Here is a 20,886-nt window from a genome sequence, read left to right on the forward strand (position 1 = left end):
CTGAGGAAGGCAGAGGTTGCCCTTGGCAAACATAGAGGGTGAAATGTCTTGTGGAAGGAGCAGACCTGGAGGTCACCCCCATCTGTGGGTGAGGGGCCTTTGGGAGCAAAGAGTCATCACGAGGCACCATCCCCAGCCCATAGGGCAGCAGAGCCCTTCTGGCAGCCGAGGGCACTGCAGGGAGCTGGGCACAGCAGGGGCTGCAGAGGGGGCAGGGCCCACATGCACTCTGCAGTCCCTTCCATGGGGATGTGGGGCATCACACTGCCTTGGTCTCTGAATAACTGCCTGAGCGTCTTCCAACTGCCTTGGAACCTGTTCCATGCCAACCAGCCATCAACAGCCAGCAGCAACAGGCACTGCCAGGGCACAGGATGCCCTAAGAAAGCAGAAGCAGGAGGCTCCCGGGACGCCTGTCCTTCCTGAGTGTTTCTCCTATGCACTGCTGAGCCCGTGGGCTTACAGGGCAGCTCCTGGGGTGACGGGGCAGCAGCTGCTCCAGGAGGACCTGAGCTCTCTGGGCCGTGATGATGGCTGAAGCAATGGCCACGGTGGACAATGAGGACCTGTCAGACTATTTCAGCATGCAGTACAGGCAGAATCTGCTGCCCTTGCTCAAGTAGGGACCTCCTCCACCTCCTCCATCCACTTCTGTTTCCTCCACCCCTGCAAGCTCCCATCCCTTATCTCCCCCACTCATCTCCTTACCTCCACCAATTCAGCCTCTTCTTGCACCTCCCTTCCCCAGCCCTGCAACCCCTCCTCACTGTCTCCATGGGATCCCCTATGGAGAGCAATCCACCCTGGTTCTGGGAGTCTCGTGCTGTTGGACCAGCTCTGAGACAGGTCCTGGGTGGGGTGATGGGGCAGAGCAAGCCAACACCCTGCCAAGGTGCTGAGCCCAGGCAGTCACTGCACTGAATGCTTCTGTGGCAGGAAACTCAAACTGACTGAGGAGGACTCTCTATCGCCATTTATCCGCCTCCAGGAGAAGAAGAAAGAAACCCAAGAGATGCAAAGGGTTCTGGAGGAGAAGGAAGAGGTGAGAAAGGTGGAAGGGCTCTGGTCACGGCTGGGATGGCTCATGGCTTTTTGGAGGGTGGCAGTGCATTTGTGAGCATGGACAGCCAAGCCTTGTCCCCTCTGTGCTGCCAGGCCTTCAGGGTGAGGATGGAGGGCATCACCTGCCGGTGGAAGGAGCTCCAGGCCAAGGAGGCCGAGCTGAAGGCTCACATGAAAAAATCTGAGAGGACACTAAAGGTACAGCTGCCCCTCTTCTGTCCATCCGACACAAGGCTGAGATGCACGGCAGACTCCTCCCCTCCCCTGGCAATAAGGCCTGTGGGAGCCCCTCTCTGCACTGACCTCCCTTAAGCCCTGAGGGCAGCTCAGGGCTTTGTGCCAGACATGGAAAGCCCTGGGAGGGCCTGTGCAGCACACAGCTCATCCTGCACCACTGTGACCCCCGAGGGCCCCAGGCAACCCCCAGGAGGTGCTCATGCAGTCCCCACTGTTAATGCCCAGGGACCAATAGGTCTGAAAAGCAAAGTGCCATCCTGGGGGCATGTCTCCAAGACCAAAGTGTCGGTGCTAATGAAATGGCCCCATTAAGCAGGGATGGAATGTGTTCCCTGGGAAAGGTAACTCCTTGCAGTGCTGTTGCATGACACAGCTCCTTCTCTTGCTTTCCTTTCCCTGTGTGCATGTATATGTGCCTGTCTTGATGGGGAAACACCACCAGGAAAATGATAAGATGCGAATCCAAGCTCTAAAGAAAGCTGGCAAAGAAAGGGAGATGAAGATACAGAAGGAGAGTGAGCTCTTGAGAGCAAAGAAGGAACTGGAAGCCCTGAAAATTAAGCACCAGAAACTCAGTGACAGAGTGCAGAACTACTCCATCTTTGGAACATACCTGGAGGATGTGGTGAAGGTATCACAGGTGAGTGTGGGAGGCAGTCATGGCCTCAGGGAGGGCCTTACGTGGGCATTAAACCTAGAGAAGATAAGGTACATCCAGGAAAATCACAGCATTTGGCCAAGCCCAGAGACCTCAGATGGGATGGGAAGAGGTTCCCTGTAACCAGGGTGAACCAAGGGGACCAGAGTTAAAGGAAGAGAACCAGAAAAGGAGGGGAAGGCTGGGGAAAACGAAAGGAAAACTATTAAAAGGGGTAAAGGCATAGGAATGAGTGGAATGGGGAACACTTTGAGTCACTGTTTCACGTCACACTGGTGGTGTAGGAGGAGTGAAATGCTATCTAGGGATGGGTATCCTTTCAAGGAAGCCTGGGCGTCATTCCATGCATCACTTATTCTCCTGGGATGCCAGCTGTCCCCCTCCCAGCTCCAGGTAGATCAGCGCAGGCAGTTGCATTTGTGCTTTGTCTTATCGGAGCGCTGCTCCTTTGGAGAAGAGGTGCAATGTCTCACCTTGCTTATGGCAGCTCTGGGAAGAGCCCAACAGGAAGTTTCCAGGGATGGGGTGAGCTCACAGCCCAGCTTGGTTGGCAGTCCGTAAGAGAGGGAAGACATTCCATCTGGGGCAGGTGCTGCACCTCATGAACAGTGCAAGACTTACCATTATGATTACCCCATTGTGCTGCAGTTTGAGGAGATCCAGGCAATCATTTGGCGCTACAAGATGTTAGTGAGGATGCGCAAGGCCTTGCTGCAAGCTGACCGTGGGCTCAGGGAGGCAAAGCAGGAAGCCAAGGAACTCAGCCAGTGCGCTGAAGATGACAGCCTGCAGTACAACAACGACCTGGATCAGCTCCAACTGCGTTCTCAACAGGCTCACAGGGATGTTCTCACCTGGGTGAGGAAAGATGGGGCAGGCAGGGGAACATCTCCCAGGCCTGAGATGAATTGAGTCCCATCAGGCAGAGCTGGAGAGTGGGAGGGTGGCAGTGGGATTCCCAGCTCCCAGGGAGCGTAAATGGGGTGAGACCCACCAGAGCGAGGGCTGCAGGAGCCAGCAGAGAGATGGAGAAGCTCCTGGGGCAAGGAACAACTGTGGTGGTATCTGGGTCAGCTTATACCACACCAAGCTGGACCACCTCCAGCAGGCACATGGTCTTCCCAGAAAACCGGATGGCTGTGGACATTAAGGTCTCCAGATCAGGGTCTCCAGTGCTGAAGCAGCGTCTTTGCTGGGTCGTGTCCACGTGCTGCCTGCCTCCTCTCCTCTCAGGAGTCTCGCTGGGCTGACATGCAGAAAACAGCTGCCAAGAAAACCCGGGAGCTGGGGACCATCAAGATGGCCATCCTCGGCCTGTTCCAGCATGTGAGCGAGCAGATGAAAAGAGGCCTGAATGTGCCAGTGGATGACAGCTACACACAGCTGAACGTGGTAGGGCCAAGCCCTCCTCCCTGCCCAGAAAGAGGAGCAGTAATGACCCTCAGCTGCCCGAAGGGAGGGGAGAGCACAGGGAAAGCAAGATGCCCAGCAGATACCTATGTTTTCACCTGGGCCCTCTCTTGGACAGAAGACATCAGGAAAACCTGGGTGTGGGTCCCTGCTGCAGGGTGACAAGGGGTGGGAGGCGGGCAGGTCAGGGCAGGGTGTGCAGGTCAACCCATGGCCAAGGCCTGGATTCATTTACCCCTGCTCTGAACTCTGACTTGCCCACTTAAGACCATTCTGGTGATACAGATCCACCAAGGCCTTATCCTCCAGCTTGATCAGTGAAATTTGTCTTCCTAAAGGGCCGATAAGCTCCCCCCTGCCTCCAGCTCCCATCCCTACTGCAAGACACATTCCCCAAGCACTCTGAGCTCTGCCGCCTCTCTTCCTTACCCTAGATTCACCAGTTTATCCAAGACCTCATGGACATCTTAATGGAGGTGAAAAGAAAGGGCATGCAGAGCCATTAGCAAGCAGCTATGCCTATGGGACTGCGAGGAAGATGCCAACTTGACCCAATCTGCCAGCAAAGGCCCAGCAGGGTGGGAAGGCTGAGAAAAGGACAGAGAGCCCCACAGACTTTACCATAGGTTACATCAGTGAGGTTTCATACTTTTCTCACCTTTCTCTCCTGCACTGTCACTCACACCCTCTCATACTATTAAAAACAATATGTTTTAAGATGTATCCGTGTCTTAGAGTGGTTGGAACCTTTGGAACAGCTCCATCCCACAGCTTCATCCAAGAGGTGCCTTCTCTGGCAGACAGGGATGCTGGTTGCAGGATACAGCATCCCAGGGATATAGGCTCAGGTAGGGATTCATGTTCACACCTGGACCTACCACACAGTTTCAGCTCTGAGGTATTCAATGGGAACACCACAAAGGAGGGGGAACTGTGCTTCCAGAGAGCTTCAGGGATTCTCCATCAGCACACCCAGTGCATATGGGGGCGTGGATTTCCCCACACTGTGTACCCAAACTCATCCCCCTGCTGCCCTTAGGAGAAGCGTTGACAGGTGGAGGGTGAACCGACTGAATGAATCGCAGCAAGCATTTGCTTGTTCACTGTGAGCCCTAACGTGATGAATACAGAACCAGGGGACTACATTCACACTGTGGGTTTCAGGCCACTCAGCAGCAGAACGTCGCCCTGTGCAGCATCTTGGTGCGGCGCAAATGCAGAAGGAAACACAACAGTGAAAAACTCAGTTGCAGAGGCAAGGGCAGTAATTGCTCCTCAGCTGCTGCGTGTGAAAAGAGAGCTCATTTCTTTCCGAAACCTTGACATGTTAATGCTGTGTGGGCCAAGACAGGCCCTGTGTTCTCCTGAATAGATCACCAGAGCAGTGGGAGGTGAGTGGCGTTCTGCATTCCAGCTGGCAAGGGAAAGTAAAAGATGTTGCAGCTTTATGCAGCCGCCGTGTGCCCACACTGTAATGATTTCATTATGTTCCTTCTGTAAGATGGGGATTGTGACTGTCAAGGAGGAGCAAGAGTGGGCTGCTCCTCAAGGGGAGTGAGGCAGGCAGGAGGGCAGCCTTACCCGTAGGTGGGTGCCCCATGGTATGCCAGCAATAGCAGGAGAGGTTCATGGCTGAGGTCCAGTGATGGCCAGGCTATCTGCAGCGATGAGGCAGGTCCAAGATCAAGGCAGAAAGTCCAACTAGCAAATCAAGATGAGAATCAGTTATAAGGTCATATACTGGCTTTCCTGCAAGGCAAAGACCATAACCCCCAGGCTCAGTCTCACGGGTCTCTGCTGGAAACTCCTTGGGCAGCAGCTCTCCATGCCAGGGCAGGATGTGAGAGCCCTTCCCTTGGGGCATCTTCCCATCTTGCACTGCCTTGCATCCTGGCCTCCCTTGCTCTTCAGTGAGACCAAACACTGGCAGCAGAAGGGAGAGGGAGAAACAAACAGGAGAGAGCGCATCCCGGTGAGGTCCTCAGGGGTACCAGAGGTTGGTAAATGTCTTGTAGAGGCACTGGTGACGATAGCAAAAGCTGCTGGAAAATTCAACTCATGACTCATCCCGGCAGAGATGAGGTTGTGTGTTTGTGTCCTTGCATCTCCTCTCTGCAGGGATACATCCAGAGGGACCACGAGCATCTATACCCACCCTGAGGGGTGACTCAGCTGTCCTCTCTTCTTCCACCCATGGCCACCCCCTCACCATCTTCAACATATCTCATCAGTGGCAGCTGCTGGGGGCCGATGGGAGCAGGGTGGTTGTGCCCAGAGAAATGGGGGCTGCAGCCCTGAGCCTGCCACTGCATGGGGTAGTAACGGAAGGACCTTGGAGAGATTCAGGGTCAGGCTGTCCTCTGCAAACAGGCTACTGGAGGGAGCAACCAGCATCTGTGCATCTCCAGCAGGGAAAGGAGTTATTCCCAGAGCGCTGCCAGATGGCTTTGGCATGAGCAGGGTGGGGGGACAGAGCTGAGCCTAATGCCAAGCGAGCTGTAAGGACAAAGAGGGTGACACAGGAGGTGTCCAGGTGGGACGGTGTGGGGGCAAGGTGTTACCCTGAGCATCACACTGACTGCAATGCTGCCTACCGGCCCCATCTGCCTTGTTGTGGTGGGTGAAGCAAAAGCAGTGTCACTTACTCTGACATGGGAAATGGAAACAAAAACTAAAATTACCTGATCAGGTGTCAGGGTTTAAGCTCAGTGATGTTGCGTATAATCAACTGTTGTGTGTGTGTGTTAATAGCCTGTCTTTTCTTTGCAGAATTGCAGGGTGTGGGTTTGTTTGCATTGTGCTGTTTGATTTTGAGTGTCAGGGTGTTGGCTTTCTTTGTTTTGTTTTTTTGTAAGATTTCTTTCTCTTGGCACAGAAATGATTTAAGCATTGGCTAAACCCACAGACTGTTGAGAGAAAATCCCCGTCACATTGAAATGTTGTCACTGGTTTAATCTGGACTCCGTTAACATTTCCTCTGGAGCAGCCTGTTGTTCCATCAGTGTGGGCAGGAGCTGGAAATGCAGGTCCCCTCTGCTGTGGCCCCACCACTGACTGTGGGATTTCCACTGTCCCAAAGCAGTGAGGTGTGCCTGGTGCCACTGCACACCCAAGTGATGGAACGAGGTCTGACACAGAGGGTCACCCCATGATGCTGTCACCTGAAGACATGCCTCTCCCCTCTTAGGTGCTCTGCGAGGACTTAGGAGGACAACCCCATGCTAGCACCAACTGCTGTCCTCAGTAGTGACTTCAGAAAACATTGCTGGCTTGTTAACCCCATAATTAGCACTTACCCAGGACTTGGCATGCCAAGCATCATCAGATGCCAGCTGGCAGACATGACAGTCATTAGACCCAAATTAGAGCATTGTTTCTGCATATGTAGTTTCTATTCAAGAGAGGATGTAGGCACCAGAGCTGCCTGGTCCCCCCCCCCAGCAGTCACTGGCATAAAAACACCTTGTGTCTGTGAGTGACTGTGACTCCTTGGTCCTACACATCTGCATAAAGCCTGTCCTGCCTCTCTGCCCCCAAATTGCCTCTCGTTCCTCGTTAAGGCCACCATGAGGTGCCTATGAACCCAGAAAGGGAGTCTCCTGCCTTCCCAAAGACTTTTCAGCCTTATCCAGACGTTTAACGTTAGGTCATCAGCCAGAAAGAGAAGGGTCAGGCATCTCAACCCTTTTGTCTGTACTCCTGCATCACCACGGGATCCCAAAACGCAGCCTGGCTTTAGGGGATTTGGTTCATGTTCTGCTCCAACCACCCTGCTGTGACACCACCTGACACACCTCTGCAAAGGTCCCAAGCAGGAGATGATGTTTACAAAAAAAGCTTCCAACAGACATTTATTAGTTTGGGTTGAAATCGATGCACGTGAAGGAGTGTCGCTCCCGTGTGCTGCACACCTTTGCCATCAGTTCAATACAGGCCAGCTGGGATCATACGGCCAGGACAGCAGCCTTTCTCCATGACCAGCCATACAAACACAGCCATAAACACAGAGCAAAGTGAGTCAGGATCCTCCGCACCAACTTCCTGGCCATCCTCCCTGCCCTACAAGCACTGGGTCCTGGGGCCTCAGAGGGTGAAAGCAGGGATTAATTTAGGGGTCAAGCTGTGAATTGAGAACTCTTCCTTGATTTTCGCTCCCTGCCAGCCCCAAGCAATGTGGCTCTGCTATTTCCCCTTCCAAAGAAGGCCTGGGGAAGGCCAGCACAGGGAGGGGGTTTCTAGGTCTTGAGGGGCTGGTCTGTTGTCCACAGCCAATGCTCACCATTGCACCATGTGTGTGGCTGCAGAGTGATGAAGCCAAGCAGCCACAGGGCAGGGAATGGAAGAGTGGGGAGTAAGAGAGGCCCCATCTGTCCTGCCAGCTCCAGGCTGGATGCTATTGATGATGGTCCGTCTGCTTGAGCAACAGGCACAGCACCTCACTGCAGCGTGGAGGCACCTGGTGCTGCTCCACAGGGCTGGCAGAGCAGAGGGAAGCACTCTGAGACCTACAGTGCTTCCTCCAGGGTTCCACATCCCCAAAGCAAAGGGACACAGGGACCAGCAGGCAGGTACTGCAGGATGGAGGAGGTCACCAGCAACAGCACAACACGTAAGGAGGCTTCACACTGAGACCTCAGAGGATACCAAAAGCGGGGTCCTACCTTCACTGTGTTTTATTGGGATGAATGTACTGTCAGGTGCAAAGAAAAGAGACAGATGGTTGTGATCTCACTGACCTGGGCACACAGGACAGTGACCCAGGTAGGAACTCCATCTCAGGACTGCAGCAAGCTGCAGCAGCACTGAGCTGAAGGCCTCAGCAGCTTGGCTACAGGGCAACCAGAGCTCTTGGGCAGCCTCCCAATGCCCCCCTCCCCCCCTCCCCGTACCACCCAGCAGAGTCATCCCATCCTACAGGGCAGGCAGGGCTGCAGATGCGAGAGCTCTTCACATCCTATAAACAAGAACCCTTGTGCTGTCATGACAGGCATTAGCAGCTCCAGTTGTGCCATCTCAACATGGGTCAACATCTTGACATGCTCAGAGGGGACAGCAGCATCTGAGGCACTGGGAGACCTCAGGGTGCTGTGATCTTTCACACAGGGATTATCTGCTGGTCATGGTGCCAAGCCTGGAGGCACTGGTGGGCACCAGAGGGCAGGGCTGAATGCCCTCCTGGCAGTGCAGGCGTCCCTCATTTGCTCTCTCCAACTTTCCCTGCCATGTTTCTCATTTCCTGTTTGGTTTTCATTTTCCATTGCATTTTCCATTGCATTTTCTGACCTTTTCTCCTTTCCTGTTTTGCTCTTATTTCCTTTTCCCCTGGAGCTGAAACTGAAGGGTGGGAAGGGCAGCTCATCTGCCTGTAGCTCAACACACAACATCTGTGCTCAGGTGACGACTTCACAAGCAGCAGCCCTTCATTCAGTTGCCTTTGAGGACAGCCCTTCCCTCCTCACAGCCCCACCCAGAGCCATAAAACCAATGCAAACACAACAAAACCCGGACCGGAGACATTCCCCACAAAGAGTCCTTTGGAATCAGCCCACAGAGACTCACAAGGTGGTACGAGGCCAAGGATGAGATCTGCAGCAATGACATGTCCAGCAACACTGGATGGTGGACGCTCCCCAGATATGAGCTCCAATGCTTGTTCACTTGCCCTGTCCAGGTGAAGAACATCTCTGTTGTGGACTTGCTTGCTGCACACGTCTCTTCCAAACTGAGCAAAGGTGGAATTCAGGTGCTTGTTGATGTCATGGAGGTTTGGCCATTGATGTGGCACCAAGGAAACATGCCATCATTCAAGCTTGCACCAGCCTGCGTGGAAAGTCTCGTCAGTAGCGGTGCTGCAGTGGGAAGCGTGAATAATGACGGGAGGTTGGAACTCTCAGAGGAGAGCAGGTTGGAGACCTGGGCAGGAAAGGAAAGAAATAGGAGAGCATGGGTTGCAACCATGTGATCCCCTTGGTGCTTCCTTCCATATCCTCAGCCTCCTCCCAGCAATGACCACTGCTTCCCTTCCATACCCTCTCTCAGGACTCAGTGGGGCTCTGATGCTTCTCCTCGGTGACCATCCCATGGAGCAGGGCTGCAGCCTGGTGGTCCCTCACACCCTGCTTCTGCTGTGCCAGGACACTATGTGTCCCACATACCAGCACCAGCCAACCCAACCCGCACTTGGCAGCTTTGGTACCCCCAGGAATTCCTTGTCACAAGGCCCAGCACACTACCGTGGTCATGTCCCATGCAGGGGAGCTGGGAGCTGGCTACATGATGGAGCAGGTGAAGCCACAGCACTCCTTGAGCAGGGTGAGGCCCGTTTTGGTCATGTATGGTGCAGAGGTTTGCTGCCCCCTGGAAGTCATTTTCTTCTCTCTGACAGGAGCTATGGAGAGAGGCAGTGTAAGCTTCGGGTGTCTCCTTGGAGACAAGGACAGAAGCTCATCGCTTCTGAAAGGTCCTCTCAGGGCAGCATTGCTGCCCCTGAGGAAGGCTGGATGGATGGCATGACTTGTCACTTTAGTCAGTGCATGATGAAATGGAAGGAGCTGGTTAGAAGGGGTCCGATGAAGTACATGAACCACAAAGTGACACCTGCTCGTCCCAGGTCTCCTAGGACACGCTGGCTGAGAAATGTATGGAAGCACTGCATCTCTACTGACTGGTGATGTTTCCAGCCCCAGCACCTCCCCATGCTGAGCTAGTTCTACACAGAGCAATGAAATCTTGGAAGCAGGCTGCTTAGGGAAGGGAAGAAACTGCCAGGGAGGTTCAGTACAAGGAATATAATTCATTGACCACCTACTTGCTTTCTGGAGGTAGCTTTTGGAGAGCTTACTTTGCAGGAATTCTGCCATTTCCTTGTCTTCTTCTCTCTCCCTGCAATAAAGAGATTGTTTAGCACATGGGAAAGGAGCAACGAGGCATCCAGAAACATCTGTCAAAGCATAATACAGATCTGAGGAAAGCTTGCACTGTCCTCACTGCAAGGAATAAATTGTTCCCAGCTACCTGAGCCTCTCAAACTCCACATCGTCCACCAGGAAATCCCGTGTTTCCACCAGCTTGTGGATCTGCTGCACCAGTTCCTCTTCCTTCTGCTTCTCCTCATTGGACTTCTCGGTCTCTGCAACACAAGAAGTACATTTAGCTCCTCTGCATCCCTCCCATGCCAAGTTGAGCCAAGCCAAGCTTGCTCTGCTTCTGCTCCACCTGGGAGCAGCTATGCAAGTGAGGGTAAAAGCCAACCCAAAGCAGGCACCTGGATCCAGATGCAGGCTGCTAAATAAGCAAAAATCTCACCTCAACCCACCCAGGTCTGGCGTCATCAAACTCAGATTTTTGAGTTTCACCCCTGAACTTTCCATGGGGATGAGCACCGCAAGATGTAACTGTGAGCTTCACAAGGCAGAGGGGTCCCTAAGCAAGGTGAGGTCCCACCAGTGAGGCTACCTTGCTTAGAGACCCCTCCTCTGCTTCCCTAGGGGTCTCCACCCTGCACTGCTGACGAAGGTGGGTACCTGACCCCCAGATGCTCAGAAATGTCAGATTCAGGTGTCATCCTCCTGCCAAGATGTGCTGGACCCACGTTTCCCACACCAGCACATCCAGCCACAGTGTCAGCATGGCCCTGAGCCACAGAGGGCTCCAGAGACCCCACCTGGCTGCCTCTGAGCACCATGGGACCCATCACACATAGAATCATAGAATCATTTGAGCAGAAGGGACCTTCGAAGCCCGTCTGGTCCTACTCCCCTGCACTGAACAGGGACGCCCACAGCTCCATCGCTGCTCAGAGCCCCGTCCCCTGACCTTGGGTGTCTGCAGGGATGGGGCACCACCACCTCCTTGTGCAGAGAGTTAGTGAAGCCCTGGGAAACTCTCACATCACTGTGAACTCATGTTCTGTACAAATTGGTGTATAGCAGCAAGCAGAATACATAAAAATCCTTGGGGATTGGACTAGAGGATCTTCACAGGTTCTCTCTAGCTCAAAGCACTCTGTGATTCTATAAGATGATAGAGCTAGTGCTAGGGAGTGTTAAATATGGACAGCTAGCTTGGGTGGAAATGGTAATTGCCTGTGTAGCAGCTATTTAATACCATTTCTGAATTCAGCAGCCAACTCCAAAATCAATCCAGCTCAGGATGGATCAATCTCCCGTCTTCCTTCAGCTAAATAAAATTGCAGCAGAGTTCACAGCATGGAGCCAGCCCGCAGGCAGGGTCTCAGCAGCTCCCTAAGCTGTGTATTGATCTGCAGCTTCAAGTCTGCTTTGTATCGATGGGAGGTGCTGCTGGGGGGGGTCTGAGGAGGAGGAACTTCTCATAACCTTTGTGTTGTTGGAAAGATCCCCAGAAAACGATATGCTGTGATATTTTGGGGGGAAAAGGGCACTTTGCAGCGTTACTCAGATGCCACCAGAAACATCAGCTTGGGCACAAACGTAGCAGCTACGTGGAGTGAGTGGATGATCTGCGCTCCTGGGTTAGAGCACATCAGAGTTAACATACCCTCCGTAAAAACACTGCTTTATTCCCAATTGCTGATGTCACAGTCCATCAAGACCACCCCTCTGAACTACTAAAGGCATTTTAAGCTCAAGCTTCTCATTGCTGCCTTCAGCAGCAGCATCTCCGGGAGCATCCCGGTGTGGGAGCTGGCCAAGAGCTTCCTGGGCTTCACGGAGATGTTTCTGCTGAGAGCATGGCAGGGTGCAGCTCTACAGAGCCTTACCAGGAAGGACAAGGAGCTTTTGAAGCTCCTTTTTCAGCCGGCTGATTTCTTTGCAGAGCTGAATGTCATCCATCCTGCAGAGACACAAATGAAACCATGGCGGTTAGTGAAGCAGAAGTCTCATCACTCCAATGACAACAACACCTTAGTAAAACCTGGCACGTGCGCCAGGCGATAGCATGGATAGCATGGAAATAGGGTACGGGCTGTTGGCTCATTGAAATCAGGGAACTGTGACCTGTTATTCAACCTGACAGACCCCACTGGTCCTCCCAAGCCCTACCAAGTACCCAACATGGAGCATGACCTTCCCAAGGCTATCCAAGCCTCCAGTGCAGCAATGCACCGATGCTTTGCAGGCACACGGCAGAGCATCCAACCTGGCATCACACAGCTGAGATTTCTCACGAGCTCCATGTCTGTGAGCAGTGAAAAAGCCCTAATTCATGCTCCGTGTCTGCAGGTAACACATGACTGGACCCATGAGCTGCTGCCACAGATGTGCCCCTGGTTCCCTGTGAGGCGTGCATTGCTAAGAGCCCTGTCTGCTTCTCCAGTAATCCCGCAGCCCTTCGCTGAGTCACCCCGTCGGGATGAGTCACACAGGAGCTGGGGGCACCAGAAATATTAATTAGAGAGAGGGAAACCAGTAGAGCGACAAAGAGGAACCCTGTGTGATACCACTGTAGGAGGAGAACATCCCAGATGGAGGAAGCTTTCCCTCTTGGCAGAAGTAATGAATTGGCAATAATAAAAGTTGTCATTTCAATACAAGCTGGGAGATAGCAAAGGCAAGCAGCCAGGTGGTTGCTGCTGGAGCTGGGGTTATCTCTGCCACCTGAGACATCTCGCTGCAGCAGGTTTCATTATCTTCCAAGCACGGACATCTCAGCAGCGTTGGAATGCGTTGCTTTGACATTTCCAACAAGAAGAAAACACTGATTGCTATCGACTGACCAGGCGACTCACATCACTGTATGGTGGCACTTCGATGGAGGCGTTCACCTCCCTGAGCCCTACAGTCCACCTGACCATAAATATGACTTCTATTTCCCCCACTGTGTTAAAAGCCCCACTCCAACCCCCAACCCCTATCTCTTGCAGCCCTGGTGTGCAGAAGGTTCCTGTGTCCCCAGCTCCTCCTGCCCACCAAAGCTGATGCTCCCAGGGCTTCAATTCACAGGTCTGATGCTCAAGCTCTCACGTGCAGTCCTGCTGTTCCCCAAAACACCCAAGCAATGAATGCTGCAGCTGTTCCCACGCCAGGACGTGTTTTCTGTAGGTAATTCCCAAGTGCAAGCCAAGGAAGAAAACAAATAATGAGGTAAGAAGAACCACAAGCTGTGAGTTTTGACAGCACCTGTGAGATTTAGGTGCCAGTTGCCATGGAAAACATTCAAGCACTTCACTTTTTGTGACTCCCAGAAATCCTCTGCAATCCCAACAACAATACCTCAGCTCCACGTGTATGGTGTGCTCCTCCTGTGCCCACCCCAGCACTTCAGGGGTCAGACCAGGGCAGTGCTGGCAGCCCCATCTCCATGGCTCTGGCTCAGGACCCGGTGCTGAGAGCACTGTTTATCCCATGCTGATAATGAGCCTTGCAGCCCCTTTGGCCTTTGCTTTTTCTCAGCTCCCTCCCTGCCTGCTAAGGCAGTGTTAAGATTGCATGCACCAATGGCTCCAAAGGGGCCATGCAGCTTTGTCAAATGGGCTTTTCTCTTGTCACCATCCCTCTGCACCCCTATGCAGTGGCTTTATTCCTGCCTCTTTGGCAGGGCCACATTGATTCTGGCACTCTGTGGACACAAATCCTCCATGCTGATGCTCCAAAAGGGGAGGCAGGGCCGGGAAAGCCATGAGGTCTCCTCCAACCCAACCACGACGTGATACCATTCGATGATAAACTCAGATCCTGTGGCTGCCCATGTCAGGGAGCAGCAATGAGCCCCCAAACCTTGGGTCCCTTCCCAAGCCCAGCCCAAGGGCATCAACCTGCAGAGCAGACATGGTGCTCAGAGAGGACCGTGGGCACATTTTAGCTCAGTCAAACGTGTGCCACCAAATCCGCATAGGTTGGCTCCCAGCACTCACATGTATCGCAGCTCTGACTCCCTCCTCACCAGGATCTCCCTGATCCTCTCGATTTTGAAGAGCTCCCCTTCGATGTCATCGATGGTGGTGGTGGAGTCAGCCATGGAAATGACCTCATCCTCTGCAAGGGAAGCAGGAGCCCTGTTAGCCAGCAGCAGATGTTAACTGGGTGCTGAGGACAACAGGGCTGTCCTGCAGACATCAAGCAGCATCACCAGGCTACACATGCAGCTTGAACCTCTCTTCCAGGCTACCCACCGGGTGCTGCAAGAGGAGACAGCCCAACATGGGAAGTCACCATCAGATACAAGGGCACTGAGCTACTGGAAGACGTCTTTTGCCTTTATATGTGCTCCAGACAAGGCTGAGCACTACTCAGCAGCATCAGACACCCTGGCTGATCACCCCCAGAGACACACACCTGTGTCTGCATCCTTCTTGAGGCCATGTCAGGGCCAAACCTGGGCCCATATAACACAGAACCCCCAAGGAGTCATGGAGCTGAAGGTCCCACTGCAGCTCCCTTTCCATTGCAGGGTGGGTGGATCCTCCCATGGTACCCAACAGGGCAGTTCAGTTTCCTTATCCCCTGCAGTGTTGAGCATCATCTCTGCAACCCACCTGGGGAAACTGAGTCAGGAAAAAGGGATGCCGCTTGCTCCAGATCAGAGACAAAACCATCCCAGCAAAGCACGGGAAAAAGAGGCTGTTGTATGTTAGTGGCAAGTTTGGGGATGGGCAGGATGAGAGCACAGAAGCAGAGCCCTGCTCTCACCACCAGCTCTGTCTCTGCCAAAGTCACACTGACGTCCCACAGCTCCCAGACTGCTCTATGGGATGACAGCTGAGGTTCTGCTCCCAGGCCAGCTGCCACCTCCCTGCCAGCCCAGCTCCCAGCATCACATCACCCAGCTTGTTATCACTGACGTGCAGCAGTGCGTTCATCACACAGTGGCTAATCCAGCTCTCCTGTGATGTACAGGCAGCACAGGCTGGGGGGCGGGGGGGCTCAGCAGCTACAGCAAAGCCAGGCTATGAGCAACACTAACAATCACATACATCAGGGGAAAACCGAGCTTCCTTTGGATCCCCACAAGGCACATCTCTGCTGGGAGAGTTTCTGCAGCCCTGGGATTGGCCCAGTAGGGCAGGGAGGGATGGCTGTGCAGGCACAGGGCAGAACACCCCGCATAGTGTTTCTCTATCCATCACACAGAACTGCTGGAGAAACTGTCCCCAGTGAGGCATGTTTCCGAGGCTGCTGGTGGAGAAGGTTGAACAGCAGAAATACACATAGTTTAGGCTGGCGTGACTGGTTTGGAGAATAGTTTTCCACTCTTTCTGGCTTAGAAACTCATGAGGATTAATTGTAGCGCATCTCCCTCTCCTCCAGCCATGCAGGCACTTTATACCAACACCTTCGTATGGAATCCTTAACCATTCCCCACCCCAAGCTGTTGGGATGCTCTCAGGAACCCCTCCCCGATGGACCACTGGATATGTGAGCTGAGCACAGAATGGGGTGGGATGCGCTGCCCTCCGGCAGTTCTTGTCCCTGCTACAAACCAGTGCTGGAAACCCTCCCTTAGCCTGCTTTCTACTGGCCTGAATGGGGTTGCTAGGGGACTGGACTGTGGTTGCTATGGGACCAAAGATGCAGTTTCTGCAGGACCGGAGTGCTGTTGCTAAGGGACCGGACAATGGTTGCTAGGGGAGAGGGATGCTGAGCTCCCTTGTCCCGAGCATCCCCCTGCTCAGCCACCCCAGGCTGCTCGTGGCCCAGGGGATTTGGTGCACCTGAAGATGTGACCGTGGCCCTGGTCACATCTCCCTGCAGCTGACAGGGACAAGCAGGTAACAACGCACACGAGGTTGCAGATGGAACAGCTGCCGTGCACTTGTAGGCTCCCTGGGGCTCGGCTGTAGTTCAGCGTGGCTCTAGATCTGTCAGAAAAAGCTGCATTGCTCAGCGTCACTCCTGCGACCAGGCTGAAATGACAAGGCTGATTATTTTATAGATTCTCCAGTAAACAAAGAAATGAGCTCACTGCAGCTCTCATTAGCCAGGAACAAATCTTGGAGCACAGGGGTGGGTCTGGGGGAGGGAGGCTGTCACTGCCGGTCTGGGTGGGTGAAGGAATAGCCCAGAACATCTTTGATCATCGGTGGCAGAAGTACTTGGCTCAGGTCATCAGCCAGCTGCTTCCCAGTGGGCGAGCACAATGGCTTGGAACAGGTGTCAGCATCACTCCTTCCCCCTTCTCATCCCAGAACCTCATTAGCAGCAGCCAGCCCGTCTGGGAGAGGCAAATCCTCACCTGTGTACCAAAGGGAGGAGGAAGCAGCGCTGGGTGATTTCTGCCCACGATCACTTCCAGCAGCAGAGGCTGTAGGTCAGGAGTGTAGTGTGAACCAGGGGGCAGGTGGACATCACACAGCAGAGCCATGGCAGCAGGACCTGAGCTGGAGGCTCCCATTGGTGATGGGGTGGCACTCTGTGTCCCTAAGGTGAGACGTGCCCTCGGGCACACCAGGGAAGATGTCAGCAGAGCTCTAATCGAGGAGCTGCTTAAATCAGGAGAAGGGGCAGCCCCAGGTGAGAGCTCCTGCAAAATGAAGCCCATGGACCCCTGGGGGAGTGCACTCTTCCCATTGATTCCTTAAAATCTGTCCCCAGGCACCTTCTCTCCACACCTTCTAACTTCAATGAGGAATGGAAACAGTTCTCGGGATCATAAATGCCAAGCTGCTGCTGTGCTTTTGGGTAAGGGTGAGGCCAACATCAACCAATCCTTCATGCTGTATTTAGCACCAAGGGCTCTGGAAGTGGGGCCAGAGACACCACAGGGTGTGTGAACACCTGGGGAAGGGGACACACTGCAACATTTCTGCTGCACAAAACCCATCCACTAAACCTCATGAGAAGCCAGTGAGTCTGTGCAAGAGACCAAAAGGCAGGAACCCTTCAGGAAACTGGAATTGGGACCAGAGAAGTCATTGTTGGTCCAAGACACCTTCTGGACAAGGCTGTGAACAACGCCATCTAACTACTGAGCCTGCTTTCACCAGGGAGTTGGACTCGAGATCTCCAGAGCTCCCTCTTGATCCAAGTTACTCTGTGAAGACCAATTGGGCTTTGCATGGATCTTCCCTACTAGTCCAGGAAATGCCTCCTCCAGACAGATGCGGAGTGATATCAAGTTCCTGGAGCCCCAGCTACAAGCATGGGCCACAGCACAGCTTCCCTGTGCAGCCTGGGGTACCCAGGACTCCATGCATCCACTGCAGATGGCAAGTAGGAACACTGAGAGCTCAGAAGGGACTAACCCTGGGCACACTGTACAGCAGACAGCTGGGCAAAGACTTCCCTGGAGGTGGTTTTACCAAAACTGAATGGGTCTGTAACACCCAATTCTAAGTGCCTCACATCTGGGCCCCTGCTTGTGGTGCTGGGCATCCATTCAGGGATGCAGGATGACCCACGTGTGTGCAGCTCCCACAGACACCCACGCCAGTGGAACCAGGCACAAGAATCAGCCCCACACTGCCCACAGAGCTCTCCAACAGCCACTGCTTCAACCAGGCAAACTGAAGAACAGGGGAAGGCTTTGATTTCAACTTGGGACTGCTCTGATCGTCACACACAGCCCAGGGGGAAGAGCGTATCGTTAATGAGGAGTGTAATAGCTGGAGACTTTCACTCCATATGGCTTTGGTGCAAACATTTAGACAGCCAGCAGCAAGCCCAGGATGAGTCACAGCAGCAGCCAGTGCAGGGTTGAGTTGCAAGTGATTTCGTTCATGATTAAAGTTGGGCAATAGATTGGCAGTGCTCAGGGGAGGGAGGGCAGAGGTCTTGGCCTGGGCTCCATCCCAAGAGGCTTTTAACTCAGCTGCGAGTTTTTCTCCGCCAGGGAAAGCAGCGTGGGCAGGGGGCATCCAGCTCATCAAAACCAGCCCTTGTTGATTTAGTGCATGTTTGATAATGAGAGCAATCGCAGCGCGCTGCCCAGCTCTGGGCAGTGTTTGCAAAGGTGATGTGGTGCTCGCACTCCTGGTGCCTCCAGCACCCTCAGCACACAGCCAGGCACTCCAGACCTGGAGGACAAGGTCAGATCCCTGCAGGCCCCCACCCAGACACCTGCCATGCAAGGGGGGATGGGGGGATAAGTGCTGCTGTGCTGGAAGGCACGAAGGAGGCTAAAAACTTCAGGATGCTCCCCATGGAGCTGAGCAGCACCCACACACGCGCATCAAGCGGGATGCTGAAGTTTGCTCTGTGCCTCCCCTTTTTGCCCTTCTGGCTGCTCACTGCTGTCCTGCTGCATGAAGAGGTCTGGTGGGGAGCAGAACGAGATGGGAGAAGAAGGGGACGGGGGAGATGTTGGAGGGGTATCTTGGCAGGAGGTCCCCCCAGGGTGCGATGCTGCCTTCCACCCCAGGAGCTTGGCTGCGGGTGACCTCCCAGTCAGACCCCCCTTCCGACCCACTTCCTACAGGAGGAACTGCTCAGAGTGGGGAAAGGCAGCAAAGGGCCGTGCGGGCACCCCAGGCTGCCCATCACAGCCATGCCCACAGCAGGCACGGCAGCACGGTGCCTCCACACCTCTCCGGGCTGCATCAGCCGGGTGGGGGGCTCCATCCCCCCTCCACCGCTTCATTTCAACCAGCCATCCCTCCTCCCCTCCAGACGCTTCTCTCCGTCTTTTCTTTCCCCCCACCCTGCCCTGCCCTCCCCTCCCACCCTGCGGGGGGCTCAGGGGCTCCCCCAGCCGCGCTTCCCCCGCTGCCCACACCGCTCCGGGACGCACCGCGGGGCTCCGCCACCCGACGTAGGGTTGGGGGGGGGAGGTGGAAGGGGGGCAGAAAGGGGCAACACCGGAGCCACCCGGGGGAAAGTTTGGAGCTCACCTGGCGCCGTGCTGGCGGGCGGCCACCGGGTGGATTCCAGCGAGCCGTACCGGGGGGGGGTCCGGTTCCCCTCCATGCTGCAGAGCGGTGCGGCCGCCCCGCTTCTCCCCCGTCCGCACCGCTCGGAGTGGAGCGGGTTGGGGCTCCCGAGGCTCCCGCCCCTCCGCCCGGCTCCCCCCGCTCCGCTCCCGCCGCGCCCTCTGCCGTTCTCCGCCGCCCCGCAGCCCGCGGCCGCTCCCCACCCTCCGCCCGCACCGCTGCCGCTCTCTCTCGGGGCGGTTCGGGGCTCGGCCGGTTGTCCTCTGCCGCCGCGCACCCCCAGCCCTGCCACAGCCCCGGCCTCTCCAGTTCCGTGCCACAGACTTCAGCATCTTCAGCACGAACACGGTCCCGTTCGGCCCAGTTCATCCTTTGTGTGCTCTGAGCAGGGCACGGCTCGCTGCAGATAAATAAACCGTGCAACAAAAGCGTGACAAAGGAAGGATGTTTCCCAGGGGGAGCTGGGTGTTGGTGTGGGTCAGAGGTTTGCTGGCAGTACCTTGGGAGCACAGGGGCTGGGCACGGGTCTATAGCCTTGCAGGGTTCTTAATGGTCGCAGAATCACAGCGTCATCTTGGTTGGAAAAGACCTTGAAGATCACCAAGTCCAACCATCAGTCTGGCCTACCGAGTCCCACCCAAGGCCACATCCATCAGTGCCACCCCTGGAACACCTCCAGGGATGGGGACTCACCGTAGCCCTGGGCAGCCCACAGTGTCATACAATCATTAAGGTTGGAAAAAACCACTAAGATCATCTGTTCCAACCATCAACCCATAACCACCACTAAGCCTATTCCACACCTGCCTTCTTCTTGAAAACCTCCAGGGATGGTGATTCCACCACCCCAATGCTCGTTCACCACGTCCACAAGGACTGAGTACCCCGATCAGCTGTGCTCCACACCCAGCATTTAAAGCACTCCAGAGGTTTGCTTTGCTCTCCCTAAAAACATGGGATCACCCTCAGCAGTGCAGAGTCACACTCAGAACTGTGGTCCCATTGCACACACTGCTTGCTCTGCTGCGCTCAGTGCTGTCATTGTGTACAAACCTCTCTTGCAGAAGATGCTCTACATCCTCAAATCCACTATAAAGAAGTTTTAATGGATCCACTCAAGCACTGGAAAGGTACTGAGAAGCACAAAGAGCACCGAACTGCCTATTCCTGCAGAAGGGCATATATGTCTGGTCAGAACAACAGGATGGGAGTTATTAAATAATTCCATGAGCTTATTTTTCTTGGATTTGTCAAAAACTGAAGCTCACATCTCTCAATCCACGCTTCGACCATTAAAATGATTTCGGCACTTGGTTGTGTTTCCTGGCTCAGAATTCCTTTTCCCATCAGCACAAGCCTGCTATTCCCACTGCTGTCATCCCTTCCGCAGTTCCAACCTTCCAACCTGATTACAGCTGGAAATGTTTTCAAAGGTCCAAATCCACAGCCCCATCACTAGCAATGTCCTTCTCTGCTCTACCAATAAGGTTGGCATGAGGTCACCTCTTCTGTTGCTTGATTTCTCCAGGCAGGGTTTCTTAATATGAAAGGTGAAACAGAGCTTAACTTTAAAGTTAGCTCCTATTCAGCTCTGTGTCTGCATCCACAGTGTTATGGTGTCAACACATGTGATTTCAAGGGAAAAAAAAACTGCCTTTGGCCAGAAAAGTGGTTCCTATCATAGCAAAAGCAGTGGAGAAGTGATGCACAAAGAAATGTGTCTGTGCCCAGAGAA

General features: G+C 54.2%; 2 protein-coding genes and 1 long non-coding RNA gene across 6 annotated transcripts; 2 read left to right on the forward strand and 1 right to left on the reverse strand.

Annotated features, from left to right (window-relative positions):
• The first annotated feature begins 335 nt into the window (after positions 1-335).
• On the forward strand, positions 336-4,090 carry CCDC42 (coiled-coil domain containing 42). 2 transcript variants are annotated; one of them, XM_415587.8, is made up of 7 exons: positions 336-619; positions 937-1,042; positions 1,156-1,260; positions 1,742-1,939; positions 2,606-2,815; positions 3,191-3,349; positions 3,802-4,090. In XM_415587.8, exons 1-7 carry the CDS (start codon positions 528-530, stop codon positions 3,871-3,873), a joined length of 942 nt encoding a protein of 313 aa, XP_415587.4. In that variant the 5' UTR covers positions 336-527; the 3' UTR covers positions 3,874-4,090. The 2 variants fall into 2 exon arrangements, with proteins under 2 accessions (XP_415587.4, XP_040505902.1); XM_040649968.2 differs by lacking the exon at positions 3,191-3,349.
• A 3,101-nt stretch (positions 4,091-7,191) lies between these two features.
• On the reverse strand, positions 7,192-19,260 carry LOC101749287 (bMERB domain-containing protein 1). 3 transcript variants are annotated; one of them, XM_046902089.1, is made up of 7 exons: positions 19,113-19,260; positions 14,202-14,322; positions 12,108-12,181; positions 10,382-10,496; positions 10,176-10,249; positions 9,601-9,755; positions 7,192-9,280 (listed from the first exon to the last, which is right to left on the reverse strand). In XM_046902089.1, exons 1-6 carry the CDS (start codon positions 19,186-19,188, stop codon positions 9,637-9,639), a joined length of 579 nt encoding a protein of 192 aa, XP_046758045.1. In that variant the 5' UTR covers positions 19,189-19,260; the 3' UTR covers positions 7,192-9,280; positions 9,601-9,636. The 3 variants fall into 3 exon arrangements, with proteins under 3 accessions (XP_046758045.1, XP_040505899.1, XP_004950019.1); XM_040649965.2 differs by lacking the exon at positions 19,113-19,260 and adding an exon at positions 15,768-15,807; XM_004949962.5 differs by lacking the exon at positions 9,601-9,755.
• On the forward strand, positions 15,937-18,024 carry LOC107054732. Its single transcript, XR_005840819.2, has 2 exons — positions 15,937-16,055; positions 17,011-18,024. It is a non-coding gene; the product is annotated as an uncharacterized LOC107054732 (long non-coding RNA).
• Positions 19,261-20,886: the final 1,626 nt, after the last annotated feature.

This window comes from Gallus gallus, chromosome 18 (genome assembly GCF_016699485.2).
Source record: "Gallus gallus isolate bGalGal1 chromosome 18, bGalGal1.mat.broiler.GRCg7b, whole genome shotgun sequence".
NCBI classification, from domain to species: domain Eukaryota; kingdom Metazoa; phylum Chordata; class Aves; order Galliformes; family Phasianidae; genus Gallus; species Gallus gallus.